This window comes from Capricornis sumatraensis, chromosome 20 (genome assembly GCF_032405125.1).
Source record: "Capricornis sumatraensis isolate serow.1 chromosome 20, serow.2, whole genome shotgun sequence".
Classification (NCBI taxonomy): domain Eukaryota; kingdom Metazoa; phylum Chordata; class Mammalia; order Artiodactyla; family Bovidae; genus Capricornis; species Capricornis sumatraensis.
The window spans coordinates 53,739,743-53,756,634 of NC_091088.1; the positions used below are offsets into that span (position 1 = coordinate 53,739,743).

The window sequence follows — 16,892 nt, forward strand, 5'->3', positions numbered from 1 at the left end:
GAGTGTGTGTCCACTTTCAATATGTCAGAGGTGTCCTTTAAAATCCAGATCTGATTGTGTCACTCTCCACCTGGAGGGAGATGTAGAGACTGGTTCCTAACACCCCCTCGGGGACTCATTCCTGGATGTAGAGGTTGCTGGGGGCAGTGGGATCATCTGCTGGGCGCGTCTCCACCACCACAGGCCTGGGGAAGGAAAAGAGAAGTCAGTTCATTCACTCATGTGCAGAGACGTCGATAGAGTTTGTGCCAGCATAGTGCTGGGCTAGAGCAGTGGATGAGCAGACACGGCCGTCGCCCTCAGGAGACCAACATGAATCAGTGAATTAGATGAGTACAAAGAAGCATGAGGCACATAGCAGGGAAACCCAGCTCAAGGGGTCAGCCAAGGTGTCCCTAAAGAATGGATGGTAGAGCCTGAAAGAAGCTCAGGAGGGAACTTGGTGAAAGGGCAGGGAAGAGCGTTCTGGGCAGAGAGAACAGCCTGGGCGAAGGACTTACATGGGAGAGGGCTTGACTGCACAAGTCATGGTTTGTAGGCTGTGACCAGGATTGGGTATTTATCTTGAGGCCACAGGAAGCTTTTAACCAGGTGGACAGTGACACAATCAGATCTGGATTTTAAAGGACACCTCTGACATATTGAAAGGTCAGAGAGACCCTTGAAGAAGCTCTCACTGGCTAAATCTGTGAGTATTTGTGCCTCAGAACAGATAATGATAGTAATAGATTATAACCCATAGAATAAAACGAAAATCAGCTTCCCTGGTGGTCCAGCAGTTAAGAATCTGCTTTGCAATACAAGAGACACCAGTTTGATCCCTGGCCCAGGAAAATCCCACTTCCCACGCAGCAGCTAAGCCCATGAGCCACAGCTACTGAGCCTGCGTGCCTAGAGCCTGTGGTCCACAAGAGAAGCCACGACAAGACAAGCCTACACACTGCAATGAAGAGCGGCCTCTCGGCAAGTAGAAAAGTCTGTGTGTAACAACGAAGATCCACCACAGGCAAAAATAAACAAGTAAGTAAATCTTTAAAAAAAACATATAAAGTGGAGGATCATTTTTTAAAAAAGAATAAACAAAAAATCCTTGAGACTATGCTAAGAGACACACAAACACCCAGTCATTTATACACACATACATACAAATATACATACACGGTGGAGAAGGGACAGCTCTTTCCTACAGTAGACTGCCGACTTATAAATGTAGAAGGAATGATTGAAATAGGAAATTCACCATTTAATAGACTCAGGCAAAAATCATCAAGTCATGGTAAAATTAGGTGAAACAATAATTTTACATTGTCTCAAGAAATTACCCCAAAGAATACTTATTTATACAGAGAAAAGAAGAATAGCATTATAGTCAAGAAAGCGGGCTCATTCCATTTTAACCAAGTGACCGACCAAAGATAACCTCACCAGTAGCAGGACAAACTGACACACACTTCCTGATCCAATGTAGTGAGAAGGATACCTCATCACTTCTGTGGTATTCCTGCCCCAAACGTGTAACCTGGAAACCTCAAACTCAACTAAGGGACATTCTGGAAAACAAATTTCCTGTACTCTTCAAAAGTGTCAAAGTCATGAAAAGCACAGGAAGTCTGAAGAACGTTCCAGGCACAAGACTAAAAGAAACATGACCCCAAAATGCAGCCTGTAATCCTGGATGATATCATGGACCAAAAAAAAAAGTATTATTTTTTGGTTACAAAGAGCATCATTGGAACAACTGGTGAGACTTGAGTGGGTGTGTGAAATTAGAAGATAGTGCTATCTCGGTGCTCTTTTCTTGATTTTGACAGCTGTATTGTGGTTTGTGAGAGTATGTCCTTGCCTTGATTTAGGAAACACATACTGAAGTATTTTGGGGTAAACTGGCATCATGCTTGCAATTCATGTGCCAACAGAAAAAAATTACACATATATGCGAGGCAAGAATAAAGCAAATGTGGTTAAAAATAATATACAGGGAATCTGGGTGAAGGGGATATAGAATTCTTAAATTTATTTTTGCAACTTCTCTGAGTCTAAATTTATATCAACATATCAATAAAAAGTTAAAAAAGAATGAAAATTCCACCTTCAGGCTTCCCTGGTGGCTGGGTGGTGAAGAATCTGCCTGCCAATGCGGGAGACACGGATCCAATCCCTGATCTAGGAAGATCCCATGTGCCATGGGGCAACTAAGCCCACGCACCACAACTATTGAGCCTGTGCCCTAGAGCCCAGGAGCCGCAACACAGCCAAAGCACAGCCAAAAATAAACTAATTAATTAAAAATTTTTTTAACAAAAGAAAATTCCACCTTGGCTGCTCTATGGGGAATAGACTATAGGGGACAGAGATAGAAGCAGGGAGACCAAGTGAGAGGATGTCCAGGCCAAAGATTCGGATGGCTGGGGACACCTCAAGATACCCTCTTTACATCCAAAGCACCCCCCTCCCTGGTCCTCTGTCCTCTGCCCCAAGTTCATACCTGGGGGAGCCAAGCAGACGGAAGGTGAGGGTGGGGTCTCTGAGCTCCTGCAGCAGCTGGGGAAAAAGGTGCTGTATCAGTGTCTAGAAGACTCCTCCCCTCTCCCATAAAGAGAGTAAGGGGCAAGGTCTCTGAACTCCTCAGGTCCAGAAATAATCATTGCTGCTAACACCACTCATCAACTGTGTGACCTCAGGCAAGTTACTTAACCTCTCTGCACCTCAGAGCACTAACCTTTGAAATCATAATACCTACCTGACAGGTGATCCCGAAGATTAAGGAGAATACAAAAGTGTAAGGGCAGAGCCTAACACATGGTGTTCTGTGGATTAAGCATCATTTTCACTCCATTTTCCGGATGAGAAAAGTGAGGCACAGAAAGATTAAGCTATTTGCCTAAAATCATTCAGCTGGATTCCAACCCAGGCAGTCTGGTCCATGCTCTTAGCTCACTTGTCTCTATTTGTGACCCCATTTTACAGTTGGGAGTCTGAGGGAAGCTCAGAAAGAAGCAAAGTCATACAGTGACCCTGGTTGAGCTCTGGTCCCAAGAGACACTGGAGCAGAGAAGGGGACCTGTCTGAACTGAGCCTAGAGGAAGCGTCACCTCCAGGGACTTTACACCCTGAGTGAGTTTGTTCTCCCAATGGATCTGATGAGTGAGATGATTGACGTGGGAGGGTCTTTCTGGTGCTAGGAGGAAGGAGCTTACCTGATCCGAGCCTAGAGCCCAAACCTGCACTCCATGCTTCCAGAAGGCCTGGAGCCGACCCCCGACCATAGCTGGGAGGAAAGCAGCGCCTGTTACCCTTGGGCTCCACTTAAGCCTCCAACCTGGACCCCAGACCCCGGAATTATCATTCCGGCACATACCCACGGCCTCCACTGCTTCAGTCATGGGGATCTCTGGAGTTCGAAGCCCCCGGGCCGGGGCCCCCTCTGGGGTCACCAGCTTCAGGGACCCTAGAAGGAGGTAGAGAAGGGACTGTAAGAGCAGTAAACGGGCTTCAGAAGGTTATCAAGGGACCGGACAATACGTTTAGTGTAAGAAGCAAAGCAGGACGAGTAAGGACTGGAGGGGCTCAGAATCTCTGAGAGGTGCGGGGTCTGGGGGTCGGTATCTAGGAACAGTGGAGGCAAGGGAGGGAGGAAGGTTCTTACCGTCCATCAACACCATCACCTTGTCTTCCTCAACCTGAGTCACCTGTACTGGTCCCTTGTGCTCTGCTTGAGAGATCCAGGTTCAGGGACCAATCTCACCGCATTATGCCTTCCTTCGCTAGGCACCCCTCTCCATTCCCAAGCAATCGGGCTAACCCCCCCATCACAGAATTCCCCACTCCCCATCATCAATCTCATTAATTATATATACCCAATGTTCTCCCGCCCCACTCTTGGTTCATCCCCTTTCCCAATTACGCCTCAGGCTAAGCACCGCCCACTCAGACCCAACCCAACCCAACTGATAAGCCTCACCCGTCCCAGAGCCTGCCCGACTCACCCGTGCTCATCTCGCCCAGCCAGCAGGAGAGCGCGCCGAAGCGCACGGTGTGGAAGAGCACCGACTTCGCCGGCCTTCCGGGGCTCACGCCGATGCACACTGAGGGCAGCTCGGAGCCTGGCCCGGTCAGCAGTGCAAACACCGGCAGAGGCGTAGGGAGCGGAAACAGCACCTGCTGCGGGCCGCGCAGGGAGGGGCGGGTTCAGATGAGGAGGGGGCGGGGCCTGGGGCGGGGCCTGAGGAGCGGGGTCTTGGAGGACAGTGAGCTTGGGGCTTCCGAAGTATTTCTCCCGCCCGCCAAGTGTTTCTCGAGCCCTCAGTTTTGGGAAGCACCATCTAGAAACTTCAAGGAGGTGAGGCCTCAGAAGGCTTAGAAAGTGACGGGTGGCGTGAGGGCCGGAGCTTAAGGATCCGAAAGACTTCAGGGGAGGAGCCTCCAGGTGGGCGGAGCCTTGGGGAGATTGTGGGAGGCCTCGGGTGGAAGCCCAGGTTCGCGGAGCTCGCTGCGGAGGCGTAGAGTAGACGGCCCCAGCCACCCAAACTGACAAAGCCCCTAGCGTCTCCAGGCTCCCTACCCGGACCAGCAGGAACTTGTTCATGGGCTGGTACCACTGAAGCAGGACCACGGATGTCTCCAAAGCCCCACACAGGAACGGGCCTCCGGAGCTGGTGCCCTCCGCTGTGGAGGCGGGTAAGGAGCGGTCAATGGTCTCTCCCGCGACCCTTCGCCCCCAAAGGCCACACACCTCTCCCCAGGCTCTACTCACCCTGCCTTAACTCTGCAACCCTCTCCTGTGGAGAGGGAGTCCAAGTCCCACCCTTGGTCTTGCCCCCTGTCTGCCCAACCCTAGGGTTCTCACCCACACAGCACGCCCGGCAGCCTTTGGTGTCCGGGATCTTAGTGGAGACAATGTTCTTCCTGCGGCAGAAGGTAGGCATGAATGGGAGCGAGGGACGGCAGGAATGGGGCATTAGAGGGGTCAGTGGTACCACTAGGGGCTGGTACCTTGCTAGTAGCCGGTGGGGGCTAATGTGAGCGATGGGGCTTCCTGCTCTGCCCTCTTTCCGTTCCAGCAGGCCCAGGATGCCATGAGAATACAGGTAGGGGGTCTTTCCTGCAGTGTGTGTGTACATAGGGAAAGCAGGCAGTTATAGGCTACTGCACACTCCCACCCTTCCCTCAGCCCATCACTCGGCCCCATCCCTTTTAAATGCCCAAGTCTTCAAGACTCAAGCACCTTTGTTTATTCATTTTTTCATGCAACATGTTAAAAAAAATTTTTTTTTGCCTGTGCCCCACGACATGTGGGATCTTAGTTCCCTGACCAGGGATTGAACCCATGCCCACTACTGTGTAAGTGTGGAGTCTTAAACACTGGGCCACCAGGAAGTCGCAGTGCAACATATTTTAAATGTCCACTATAGGCCAGGCACTGTGCTTGGCTCTGGTGAACAATGGTAAGTAAAATAAATATGTTCCCTACCCTCATAGTACTTGTGGCCGCATGAGAAATGACAGACACTTAACAATCAGATGAAGTTACACATATTACAAAGTGTAACAAGGGACATCTAGAAATTCTGCAAAAGTTTGTCATCACAGATGTGAGATGAATGAGCTCACTCATTCTACTTGGCTTGGGGTCTCCTCATAAATTAGAAATTCTTTTACACAAGGTGTTTATAAAACAATGACACAAAATTTTAATCCACAACCTGCTCACTCCATTTTAGTAAAGCATGGAACAAGTACTGTCATCTTGTCAACATCAAAGAAAGGTAGAGACTGACTTCTCGTGGAAATTACCTCAAAACTGACTTGAGAGGTGGGCACTATTGTGAGCCCCATTTTAAAGATGGGGAAACAGAGGCTTAGGAAGAAGTGTCTTGCCCCAAGTCCCACAGTGAAAAGGTGGCTGGAATTTGAACTGTAGGCTCTGCGAAGGGGGAGCCTAATTGTTTTCTCGGTGCCCATCTATTTCCCAACCTCCTTACCTTTGACCCCTTAAGTTCTGACCCCCACCCCTCCCACCCAAGCCACAGCCAGACCTGAGAGAGACATGAGGACATTGTTGATGGAGTACACCCAGGTAGTCCGGCCAGAAAAAAGCTGCAGGGCAAGGGGGAGATGGCTCCTGTAAGACCCCAGCAAGCCCAACTCCAGCCCCCACCCTTGGCCCCCCTTGACCCACCCCAGGGACTGCCCCTCACCATCTCCAGCGTAGCCTCCTGGTCATTTCGATTCAGGATAAAAATGCCTTCCTCGGCCCCCAGGAGCAGGTGCTGGTCTAGGGGGGCACACACGATGATGCTAGGACTACTCCATCACACGGGGCCTCCCAGACCCCATATGACCCCAAACACTGATGCTCTGTGCCTTCAGTTCTCTACTCTCCCCTCACACTGACATTTCCAGCCTTTGTTTTCACAAATCTGAACTCAAACCCTGACCAGTTCCCTTAAGCTGGTCTCATTCTCACCAGCCTCTGACTTCCCCTGTTCTGGTAGTTCTCCCATCTCTGACCTGCAAACCCTGACCATCTGTCCTCTCAATTCTGACCCCAACATCAGACATGTCTTCCCCAGTAGCCCTCTCAATTCTGTCTTTCTCCCCAGTTCTGGTCCCTGAATGCTAATCCTATCTCAACACTGATGCTCAAATTCAAATACCCTTACATATGGCTTTTTCTGTCCAGTGTGACCCCACAAACTCTAATACTGTTTCCTTAACATTTACCCCCCACTGACTTTGTCTCCACATCTTTGATCCCTAAAGTCTGTCCCTTTCTGCTACATTCTAATCCCTAAAACTCCTGACCCCAAATTGCTGATTCCAGTCTCTCTACCATTAACCTCCAACTGAGGCTGTGCGTATGTGTGTGTGTGTGTGTGCGCACACGCTCAGTCATGTCTGACTCTTTGAGACTTCATGGACTGTAGCTCACCAGGCTCCTGTGACCATGAGATTTTCCAGGCAAGCATACTGCAGTGGTTTGCCATTTCCTTCTCTGGGGCAACTGAGGTTAATGGGGTCCAGCTGTCCCAGATCTTATACACTGAACGCTGACCTTTCTGGTTTATCTGACACTCCTTTTTAAAATTCCTATTTTATTTATCTATTCTTTTGTGGCCACACTGTGCAGCATGTGGGCTCTTAGTTCCCCAGCCAGGGACCAAACCTGTGCTCTCCTGCAGTGGAAGGACAGAGTCTTAACCACTAGACCCTCAGGGAAATTCCATATCTGACACTCTTGACCTCCAAACTAATTTCCCTAATCTTCACTCTCAAACTCAGCTTCAGTCTACCCAGCTTTGATCCCTAAACCCCAGCTGTAACTCCTGGCTCTGCCCCTGCCTCCACTCTGCCACTCCCTACTGTATTAAGACCCTTCCCTTCCCCTCTCCCTGACTTTCTGCCTTCCACTAAGGGTCCTCCCCAACCCCACCACATTCTCCGTGGCCCTTCTGAGTACTCACCCTTGGTGGAGGGGTGTGTCCAGGCTGCTGTGCTGTGGATCCGGAGGGGGCAGCCATTGAACAACTTGACGAGAAGGGCACAGCCCTGGGTGGGCCATGGGGGCGGGGCAGCAGCCGATCCAGCAAAAGGGAGGAGGGCACAGGAAGGCACAGTGGTTAAGACTCAGAAGCAAAAGTGGCAAGGTTCAAATCCCGCCTCTGCCTGCTCAAAGGTTTATGACCTTGGAAACTGTTTAACCCCTCTGTGCCTCAGTTTCCCCATTTTGAAATGGCAGATAATATGTATCTCTGCAGGATCTGCAGGCTGGCATCCCTGACTCACTGGATATAAGTTTGAGCAAACTCCAGCAGAGAGCAAAGGACAAGGCAGTCTGGCATGCTGTAGTCCACGGGGTCACAAAGAGTCAGACACGACTTAGTGACTCAACAACAACTGCAGTATCTCTCTCTATCTGTGCAGATATACACCATGTAAAGACACAAGATCAGGGTCTTGCACAGAGGCTCTGCTGAACAAATGTCACCTGTCATTATTATTAGTCTTCCCTGCCCCATCCCCCACTCCCACCAGGCTTCCCCAGCCGCATCCAGAGATATCAATCCTCAGCATCACTGGCCTCACCTTTCTCTTCATCTTTTCCTTCTTGGGGGGCAACAGTGGGGGTTGGTCAGGCTCTCGGGGGGCTGGGTTCCACAGTGAGGGTTCTGAGATGGGGAGGAGAAAATCAGCCCCCAAAGCCCCCTGATCCCTGCCCAACCCCCACCTTCACCCACCTCCCACCCCAGCCTGCCCTGTTACCTGAGTGGGCAGTGAGGTGGGGGCTTCGGGTGGCTGGGGGAGGCCCGAGATGGGGGGTGCGCGGGGGAGGCCCACTGGCACACCGGACCAGCACTCCCGGGCTCAGCTGGCCGTCATCCCCAGTCCCCCCAGGACCCTCATCTGACGGAGAACGGAACTTGGGCTTTGGAGAGAGAGGAGGAAGGTGGGGAATACATTAGATCAACTCAGAGAGAGGGCACCTTGCCAACCGCCTCTGCCAGAATCGACATTAGGTCATGGCTCTGTGATATCTAACCACCCCTCCAACCTTCCCCTCTGACCCATGCCCCAAAATCAACATACTCCAGCAACTAAAGGGGAAGGGTTGGGTGCAGCGGGGTTTCCAAAGACCAGCTACTGACCAGTATCCATTGGGCTAAATATTCTTAGTCCCACCCCTAGGGTCAGGGATGCCATTTCCAGAGCCCAGTCATCCCAGTCTCTCAGATCTCAAAGGACCTTGTGTCCCAGACTCCAGCCCAAGAGAGCTTAGTATCCCAGTGTCTATGGGCCCTGGCCCCCTGCCCCCCATCTCTGTCCCAGAGTCTTACCTTGGGGGGCAGTGGAGGAGGTATGTCTTCTGCAGGGGCGGGGCTGGAACACAAAGATGGGGTCAGCAGGCGGTGGGTGTGGGCAACAAGGCCTGGGGAGGGTTGGGGCTGGAGGTCTGAGCTCAGGAGGGTCAGAGGGTGACTCGATCTGAGGCTAGAGCTGAGGGCTAAAGGACTGATGACCCTGATGATAATGGTACCAGCAACTCTTAGATAGCAAGTGCTGCCAGTGCATCAAGTCTCTGCAACTTCACACCTGCCTAGAACACAGACTATACAGTGCTCCCGGGGGTCAGGTTCTCACCTGGTGCGCGTGAGTCTATTACAGACAAGAGGTGTGCAACGGACAGGTGGGCCCTGAGGCTGACACAGGCCTAGAGCTGGGGGAGATGGGGGCCTGGGCCAACTGCTGGGGTTGAGGTTGGGTCTGGGTCTGAGGGCCTGACATGGGGGAAGGTTCAGTCTGAGGGTGGGTGAGAAGTTGCAGAAAGATGAGGGGGCCCGAGGGTTAAAGGTTAGGGCAGCAGCTGAGGCCTGGGGGTGAGAGGAACATCTGGCAGGAGCTGGGGACTGGAAGGTAGCAGGGGACCCAGGGTTGAGTTGGCTGGGATTGGAGAGGAAGGAAAGGGGAGTCAGGGGTTGGAGGTGAAGGAAGATGGGGATATTGAGGGTCCAGTCAGGGGTCAGGGGTCAAAGATCAGCACTGAGTAGTAGAAGGGAAGCAGGGCTGAGGCTGGGATCAGCGGGAAGGAAGATGGGTTGTAGGAAGGCGAGGGCTGGGTGGGGGCCTGTGGAGCTCTTACATGTCCACGTCGTCATAGTCATCATCGGACTCTGATAGGTTCCTCCTGAGAAGGAACAGGCATGAGCCTTGGGTGGTCCCCACGCACATCCCTGCCCCACTCCCACCCTGAGGGTCCCTGACCTAGGACTGCCGCTCTTGAAGTCTCCAGGGGGCTGTAGGAGAGCCTGTGGGATAGTAAAGGGTCAGCAGTGGCCCAGGGGGAGAGGAGGGCAGCTGGGCAGTCAGGGAGGATCTCACCGTGTCCACTGGGGGCCTGGACTCCATGCCTCTGAGCTTCCTGAACTCCATGTGCCGCCCTGGGGGATGGGGATGGGGCGGTCACACAGTGAGCTGGGGACAAGGATTTGGGAACAGAAAGAATAGAAGTGGGGGTGGGCTCTGGGGTTAGGATCTTAGCACTGGAGCTGTCCCTATAGGGAAGGGCTCTTGGTTTACAGGGGTCTCATCTCGGGGCTTCCTAGGTAGTACCAGTGATAAAGAATCCACCTGCCGTCGCAGGGGATGTGGGTTGGATTCCTGGGTCGGGAAGATCCCCTGGAGGAGGAAATGGCAACCTGCTCCAGTATTCTTGCCTGGAGAATCCCGTGGATTCTGGCGGGCTAGTCCATGGGGTCACAGAGAGTCGGACACAGCTGAGCATTTAGGGGTCAGGAATGGAGATCAGGGAAGTGGAGGTTCAAAATGGTTATAGGGTAGTTGCTTTTAGGTTCCATTTGGGGATCAGGGAGCAAAGATTCCTGAGGTCTCTGGGAGTCCTGGTGGTTATGGGAAGCCTCATGGGGTGTGTTTGCAGGACAGAGAGGTGGGGGTCTCCAGAGGCATTTTGTAGATCAGGTGGTGGTGAGGTTCTCTGGGGTCTCCTGCAGAGTCAGATGGTGACAGGGGTCTCTGAGAGTCTATTTGGAAGTGATGAGGGTCTCTAGGACAATCTGATAAGGGGGCATCTCCTGGATTATAGAGTCAGGTGTCCAGAAACATAAAGATTCTCTACTCACGACAGCAGTCCGCGTCTGGGATCCCCAGAGAGCTGGCCCGATGGGTGGATCGGATCCGCCGAGGGATGGCCGGGGGGAGCTGAGCAGAGCGGCGGCTGCATCAGACCCGAGGTCCTCCAGCAACAGTCCCCCCACCCTGCGGGTCCAGCCCGGAGTCCTGGGCCTTCCCATGACCTGTGTGCCCCCAAGCTACCACCCCATCCTCCCTGGCTCTTTTTTAAGAGAGGCAGCAAGGGGGCGCTCCAGGCAGGGAAACAGGCTGAGAAAAGGCGAGCTGGTCCCTCACCTCAGGGTCTTCATCTTCAATCTCGCCCACAGGGGGCCCCTTCCCGGGGTTCCTCAGTTTGTCCAGAAGATCTAGGATCAGGCCCCTGTTGAGCCCGGGCTGGGACACCAGTTGATGCTGGGGGAGGGGAGGAGGGTGTCAGCAGGTAGGGGGCGGGATTAGAAGGAGGGGGTTGGGATGGGGCTGGAGAACTAGTCTAAGAGGAAGCTTGGGGGGAAGTTGCCAAGAGAGGAGCAAGGCACGGAATTCTGGGGAGCTGCACCCTGGGGGATTCTGAGCTGTCTGAAGGGATTAGAAGAATGTGAGGTATTCTGGAGAACTCTAGAAGTGTCTCAGAGGGGACTGGAGTTCCCCTGCAATTCCGGAGCACACCCAGGAATGGGTCCTGAGGCCCTTAGGAATTTGTGAGATTTAAGAACTCAGTGTAGGGAACTTTGCTGCCGGTCCAGGGGTTGAGAATCTGCCTGCCAATGCAGGGGACACAGGTTCTATCCCTGGTATGGAAAGATCCCACAGGTCGCAGAGCAGCGGAGCCCTTGAGCCACAACTAGTGAGCCCTTGTGCCCGAGAGCTCGTGCTCCACAATGAGAAGCCACCCCGGTGAGAAGCCCGCGCCCTGCAGTGAAGAGAGGAAAGGCCACGTGCAGCAGTGAAGACCCAGCACAGCCAAGAAAACGTAAAAGGGGCCTGGGATACAGTTCGGAGAGTCTTGAGGGTCCTGGGGAATTCAGAGGGAGCAGCGACTTTGAAAGGGCCATGGGGGTTCCGTGAGATGAAACGATCAACGTTGTAGAGGCCCTGGGGAATTCCGGGGGTGAGTTTGGGAAGGCTTCTCAGGGGAGGGAGGCTTACAGTGAGCATCTTGGTGGCACCGGGTCGCTTCTTGGGGCTCTTAGTGAGGGTGACTTTGACAAAGTTGTGGAAAGCAGCCGACCTTGCGAGGAAGAAGGCGAATTCTGGGGTGAGGGGACCAGAGGCCCTCCCATCAGACCATCACCCTAGGCCCCGCCCTCCCTCCTCCACGTGCCCCTCTCCTACCATTTGCCTTTATCCTTTAGCCTGGGCGGCTGGTAGCCACTCTTGGTCATGAGGAAGAGAACCCTGGAAGAGTAAGGAGAGAACGTGGGGTTTAGACTTCCAGTGGCAGCCAGACCTCATGGTTCTGGGGGCCCCTAATAGCACTGAGGTCGGCAGGGAGCAAAGGGAGGGACAGAACGAGAATGAGTGGTATGTTTCACAAGGCATGGGGTGCCCCTTCGAGGGGACACCAGCAGGCTCAGGGGGAGCCTCAAGATGGGGCTCCCTAAATTGGGGCCCCTCATGTGGAGGGATGGAGAAAAGGCTTTCTGGGTTGAGGGGCTCCTGAGGGTCTCAGATTGGGCTCAGAGTAAGGGGGGTCTCCTCCAGTGGGTATTGAGCTGGAGAAACAGGCTGGGGGGGGCAGGTGGTGCTCAGGGTCAGAGTTGAGTGGGGTCTCTGGGACCAGGGGGACCTGCAACATCTGCCTACCTGAGAGGGTGCACGTCAAAGAGTGGTGGCTGTAGCTCGGCTAATTCGATGGCTGTGATGCCCAGGGACCAGATATCACACAGTTCATTGTATCCCCCCTTCAGGGCCACGGCCGCCACTTCTGGAGCCATCCTAGGGGCAGAGACCCTCGGAGAACCAAGGAGTGACACAAGAAGGGGAAGGGGAGACAGAGGAGAATGGGGCAGGCATAGAGAGAGCCAGAAGCAGACAGAAACATACAGATGGAGAGAGACAGAAATAAAGACTTCCCTGGTGGACCAGTGGCTAAGACTCCACGCTCCCAGTGCAGGGGGCCTGGGTTCTATCCCTGGGGAGGGAACTAGATCCCACATGCTGCAACTAAGACCCAGCACAATCAAATAAATATTAAAAAAAAAAAAAAGATGGAGAGAGATAAAGGCAGAGAGACAGAGACAGGCTGGAAGATGGAGACTAAGAGAGAGAGAGTGAGACAAACATGGACAGATATGGAAAGACAGACAGACCAGAATAAAAATCAACATAAACACTGGGAGGAATGGCTGGAGGGTGCACAGAGAGACCTAGGTAAATGGAAAACTCCAAAAAGACCCAAAGAGCAGATAGACTGTTTACCATCTGAGCCACCAGGGAAGTCCGGTCCAGAGAAAGGGAGAAGTGGGCAAAAAAGCAAGTACAGAGATTCCCAGAGATCTGGGCTGGTAAACGCCACGCCACCCCCCACCACTCCTAGCTGCCAGCCAGGCATCCCTCACCAGTAGGGTGTCCCAATGAAAGAGAGGCGTCGAGCTAGCGTTGCCCCGATCTGGGCCGAGATACCAAAGTCAGCTGGAGACAGAAGGAGAGACATAGTGACCTGGGCTCCCCTGTCCCCTTGGTCTCCCCTCAGGCCCTCAGTCAGCCCCTCTCCCCACTCCCACCAGCCACACTCACCCAGTCTGACCTCCCCAGCATCGTTGATGAGGATGTTGGCTCCCTGGGGAAAAGGGAGGGATTAGAGGCTGTCAGAGATACCCCCAAGTCCAATGCTGCTGACATTCCCTGGCCCCACAACACCCTGACCCTCCTGACTCCTGTCTCCTGGGTCCCCCACCCACGAAGGCCACCTCTCTGCCCCTAGATCACCTTGATGTCCCGGTGGATCTTCTTCTGTGAGTGCAGATAGGCCAGTCCCTGGGGAGGAGGGCGGAAGTTGGGGGCTATGAGCGTCCTGAGGCAGGAGCAGGGCCCTGCCCCACCCCAAGCCCAGAGAGCATCCCCTTACCTGGAGCACTTCCCGGCAGACGTAGCTGATCTGGAGCTCCGACAGGGAGCCTGTCACTGCAGAGGTCACCCAGGCACTGTGTTGGGTGCAGGCCAGACCCCTGGCCACCACCCACACCAGCTGAGAGGGTCCCACACAGGGAGGGGAGAACTGGGATGGGACAGGTGGGAGGAGGAGGCAGAGAGGCAGTGATGCAGGGAACCAGAGAGATGCATTCAACGTGATTATCTGCTGCATGTCTACTGTGTGCCAGCCACTGTGGCAGGCAGCAGGGATACAGCTGTGGACAAAAGAGGCAGAGATCCCTGCCCCCGTGGAGAGAACGTTCTAGCACAGGAGGCGGATGGCAGACAAGATAAACAGGTAAGATACATGATACACGAGACGCCAATAAATAGTGAGAAGAAAAATTAAGCAAGAAAAGATAACAGGAAATATGTGTGGGAAATATGTGTAGGAAGGAGCATGACATTTTATACAGGTTGATCAGTGAAGGCGACCCCGAGAAGGCGGCGGGGGTGGAGATGGGGAGCAGTCCCACTCGGAAAGGGAAAGGCAAGTGCAAAGGCCCAGAAGCAGGGGAGTGCCCCCGGTGGGGCTGGAAAGCAGAGGCGTGGGTGGAGTAGGGGTGAGGGCGCCAGTCTGGGATTGTCAGCCGGGGTCAGACTCAGGGGCAGTGTTGAGAAACTTGGGCTTCGCTTTGGGGGGAGATGGAGGGCATGGGACAGCTCTGAGTGATGTCACTCTGTAGAACAAGGAAAAGCAGAGAGAGACGGGAAGAGATAGAGAATCAGGAACAGAGCCAAGCTGAGGTAGAGAGAGACAGACATGAGCAGAGACGCCCCAAACTGGGAAAAGAGACACATTGAGAAAGACACAAAGGGGTGAGAATACACCAGAGAGAGACAGCAGACTGAGGGGTTCAGAGACTCGGTCTGACGGGCTGATGGGGTGAGTCACTTCCTCTCTGTGGGCCTCAGTTTCCCCCACCCGCCCTGAGGACTTCTTCATGAAGTCCTTCCTTTCCTGACCTTTGAGGTCTAGGGCTGGAGGGAGACTGGGAGATGGTCAAAGATAGAGGTGCACATCAGAAATCTGATCAAGGCCCACCCCGCCCCCACCCTCCAGTGCTCCAAGACAGTGAAAAGCAGGCTGAGTGAATCAGAAATGCATTCACTCATTAAATGAACAGATGGGCCCCGACGATGAGCTGGAAATGCAGAAATACTCAAAGGCATGAATAGACCTTGGTGAGAAAATGCAGGCACAGGGGGAAGACGGGGCAGGGAAAGTCGTGGGGATCGTTGCAGAAAAAACAGAGCTGGACTCTCAGGTCCTGAAGGATATAGGGTTCAGGGCCCACTTGGGTACCACAGTCTCCCCAGCATCTTCCAGGCCAGGCCTGGTCCAGAGGAGGGGCTCTGTGTGAAATATAGACCAGAAAAACAGTCCCCGGAGACGCAAGGGTAGAGGGACAGGACACGTGGACTGGAGGGCCAAGGGCTGCCTGGATCTCCTCGCCCCGCCACTCACCTTGGTAGATGTCCTGGAGAGAACCAGCCCCACAGAATTCCATGCAGATCCAGAGTTTCTGCAGCCTACAACAGTTCAAGAGCAACAATAATAATAGCAGTAATAAATCATTATTTATAGGACAGTTTCTGGCTCACTGTCCATCCTATCCTAGTTCAACAAGAACTTGAATGTAAGAGCTGTCATCTCTCTATTGGCTACCAGAGTGAGATCATCCCATTTTACAGATGGGGAGGTTGAGGCTCAGAGAAGAAAATATATGTTTAGGGTCAACTGGACCAAACCCAGGTCCCTGGGCTCCTACCATGACGTTCTCTGTTGTCCCATGCTAACCTAGGAGACAGGGCAGAGACTTCACAGGTTGTGGAAGTTCAGAGGGGACAGAGGAGCCCAGGATGCCAGGTCTGGGGGGCAGAGATCATTCTTGGGGCATCTGGGATATTCAAGGGTCAGGGAAATTAGGGGTTCATGTTAAAGGAACAGAAAGTGAAACTGGAGGACCTGCAAGTCAGGACGATGATCAGTTTTAGGGGGACTTGGTTTCACATTTGGTTACCACAAAGGGATCAATTTAGTGAGAAATGCTAGTTATTTATTGGAGATGAGGTTTGGAGGTGCTCTGGTCAAACAAGTGGGACTTTGGGCTGGGGATTAAGTTAGGAGGCTTCAGTTAAAAATGGAGGTCCGGGATTAGAGGTTAGGTTGGGTGGGGGGGGCTGGTCAGGAATGGGAGTTGGGGGCTGGGCTGGGGGGCAGGGGAGGTCTCATCACCAGAGATAACTCCCATGGTAGGCCACGATGTTGGCGTGCCGACAAGTTTTCAAGATGAGGATTTCCTTCTGAAGGGTGGAAACATCATCATCTGCGAGGAGGGGCAGAAGAGAAAAGGCTACGGCAGGGATGGAGTATGGGGGAGATCCCAGGGTCCCAGGAGGTGGGGCAGGGGAATGAGGACCTGGGTGCTCTCCTCACCAGGCTCCATCTTCACCATCTTCAGTGCCACCAGGTCCCCTGTCCCCTTCTCTCGAGCCTTGTAAAGGGGAAGTTGGCAGTCAGGCAGGCTCCATTTGCCCGAGGTCTTCCTCAGCATCCCTGAAGCTAAGCTGAGGACTGGGACCCTCTCACATCCCCATCCCTTCTTGGGGCTCACCCCCAAGGTCACGGGTTTGAGGGTGTCGGAGAAGGAGGGGGGTTCCTCACCTTGAAAACTTCTCCATAGGTGCCGCCACCCAGCCGCTGCAGCAGGTCATAGTGGTCCCGGGGGTCCCTGTTAAAGATGTCAGGGTCTACGAGGTCCATTCCTGGGGGCCGGAGCTGGGCCTGCGCCCAGGGGCCAGCAGGGCCTCAGGGCTCCGAATGCTGGCACCTCCCTCCCTCCCCACACGCCCTGCACCCGCCTTGCCTCCACCGGCTGTGGCCTCCCCCCTCCCCACTCTCGCTTCCTGCCCCGGCACAGAGCTGTGCAGCCAGCGGCTCCACCCCCTGTCCCCTGGGCCCTGACAGCCTGTGAGGGGCAGCTTGCCTTGGGACCCAGGGGACTCCCCCCTCCACCTCCGGGGCCCTGGGCTGCATGTAAACCAGATGCAAACTATCTTCATTGTGACCTGGAGGGTGCCCTCACCCTCCCCCGTTATGGGCAGTGGCTAAAAACATTTGAACCTCTGCT

The 16,892-nt window shown here is 53.7% G+C and overlaps 1 protein-coding gene across 1 annotated transcript; it reads right to left on the reverse strand.

Annotated features, from left to right (window-relative positions):
- Positions 1-115: 115 nt before the first annotated feature.
- Positions 116-16,525, reverse strand: MAP4K1 (mitogen-activated protein kinase kinase kinase kinase 1). The gene is made up of 31 exons (XM_068992140.1): positions 16,427-16,525; positions 16,199-16,256; positions 15,998-16,088; positions 15,227-15,291; positions 13,694-13,749; positions 13,555-13,602; positions 13,363-13,405; positions 13,185-13,257; positions 12,430-12,561; positions 11,959-12,021; positions 11,773-11,854; positions 10,921-11,037; positions 10,635-10,713; positions 9,877-9,935; positions 9,760-9,803; positions 9,638-9,682; positions 8,835-8,877; positions 8,263-8,425; positions 8,086-8,168; positions 7,464-7,548; positions 6,198-6,274; positions 6,036-6,096; positions 4,993-5,101; positions 4,847-4,905; positions 4,562-4,665; positions 3,987-4,161; positions 3,647-3,709; positions 3,359-3,448; positions 3,198-3,268; positions 2,486-2,541; positions 116-185 (listed from the first exon to the last, which is right to left on the reverse strand). The coding sequence occupies exons 1-31, from the start codon at positions 16,523-16,525 to the stop codon at positions 116-118; spliced, it is 2,463 nt and encodes an 820-aa protein (XP_068848241.1).
- Positions 16,526-16,892: the final 367 nt, after the last annotated feature.

Coding starts and splice junctions, on each gene's coding strand:
- MAP4K1 (XM_068992140.1), bottom strand. CDS start 16,525: ATGGACCTCGTAGACCCTGACATCTTTAACAGGGACCCCCGGGACCAC. Junction 12,562..13,184: donor TTCATTGGGACACCCTACTG/GTGAGGGATGCC, acceptor CTCTGCCCCTAG/GATGGCTCCAGAAGTGGCGG. Junction 3,269..3,358: donor TGAAGCAGTGGAGGCCGTGG/GTATGTGCCGGA, acceptor CTTTCCTCCCAG/CTATGGTCGGGGGTCGGCTC.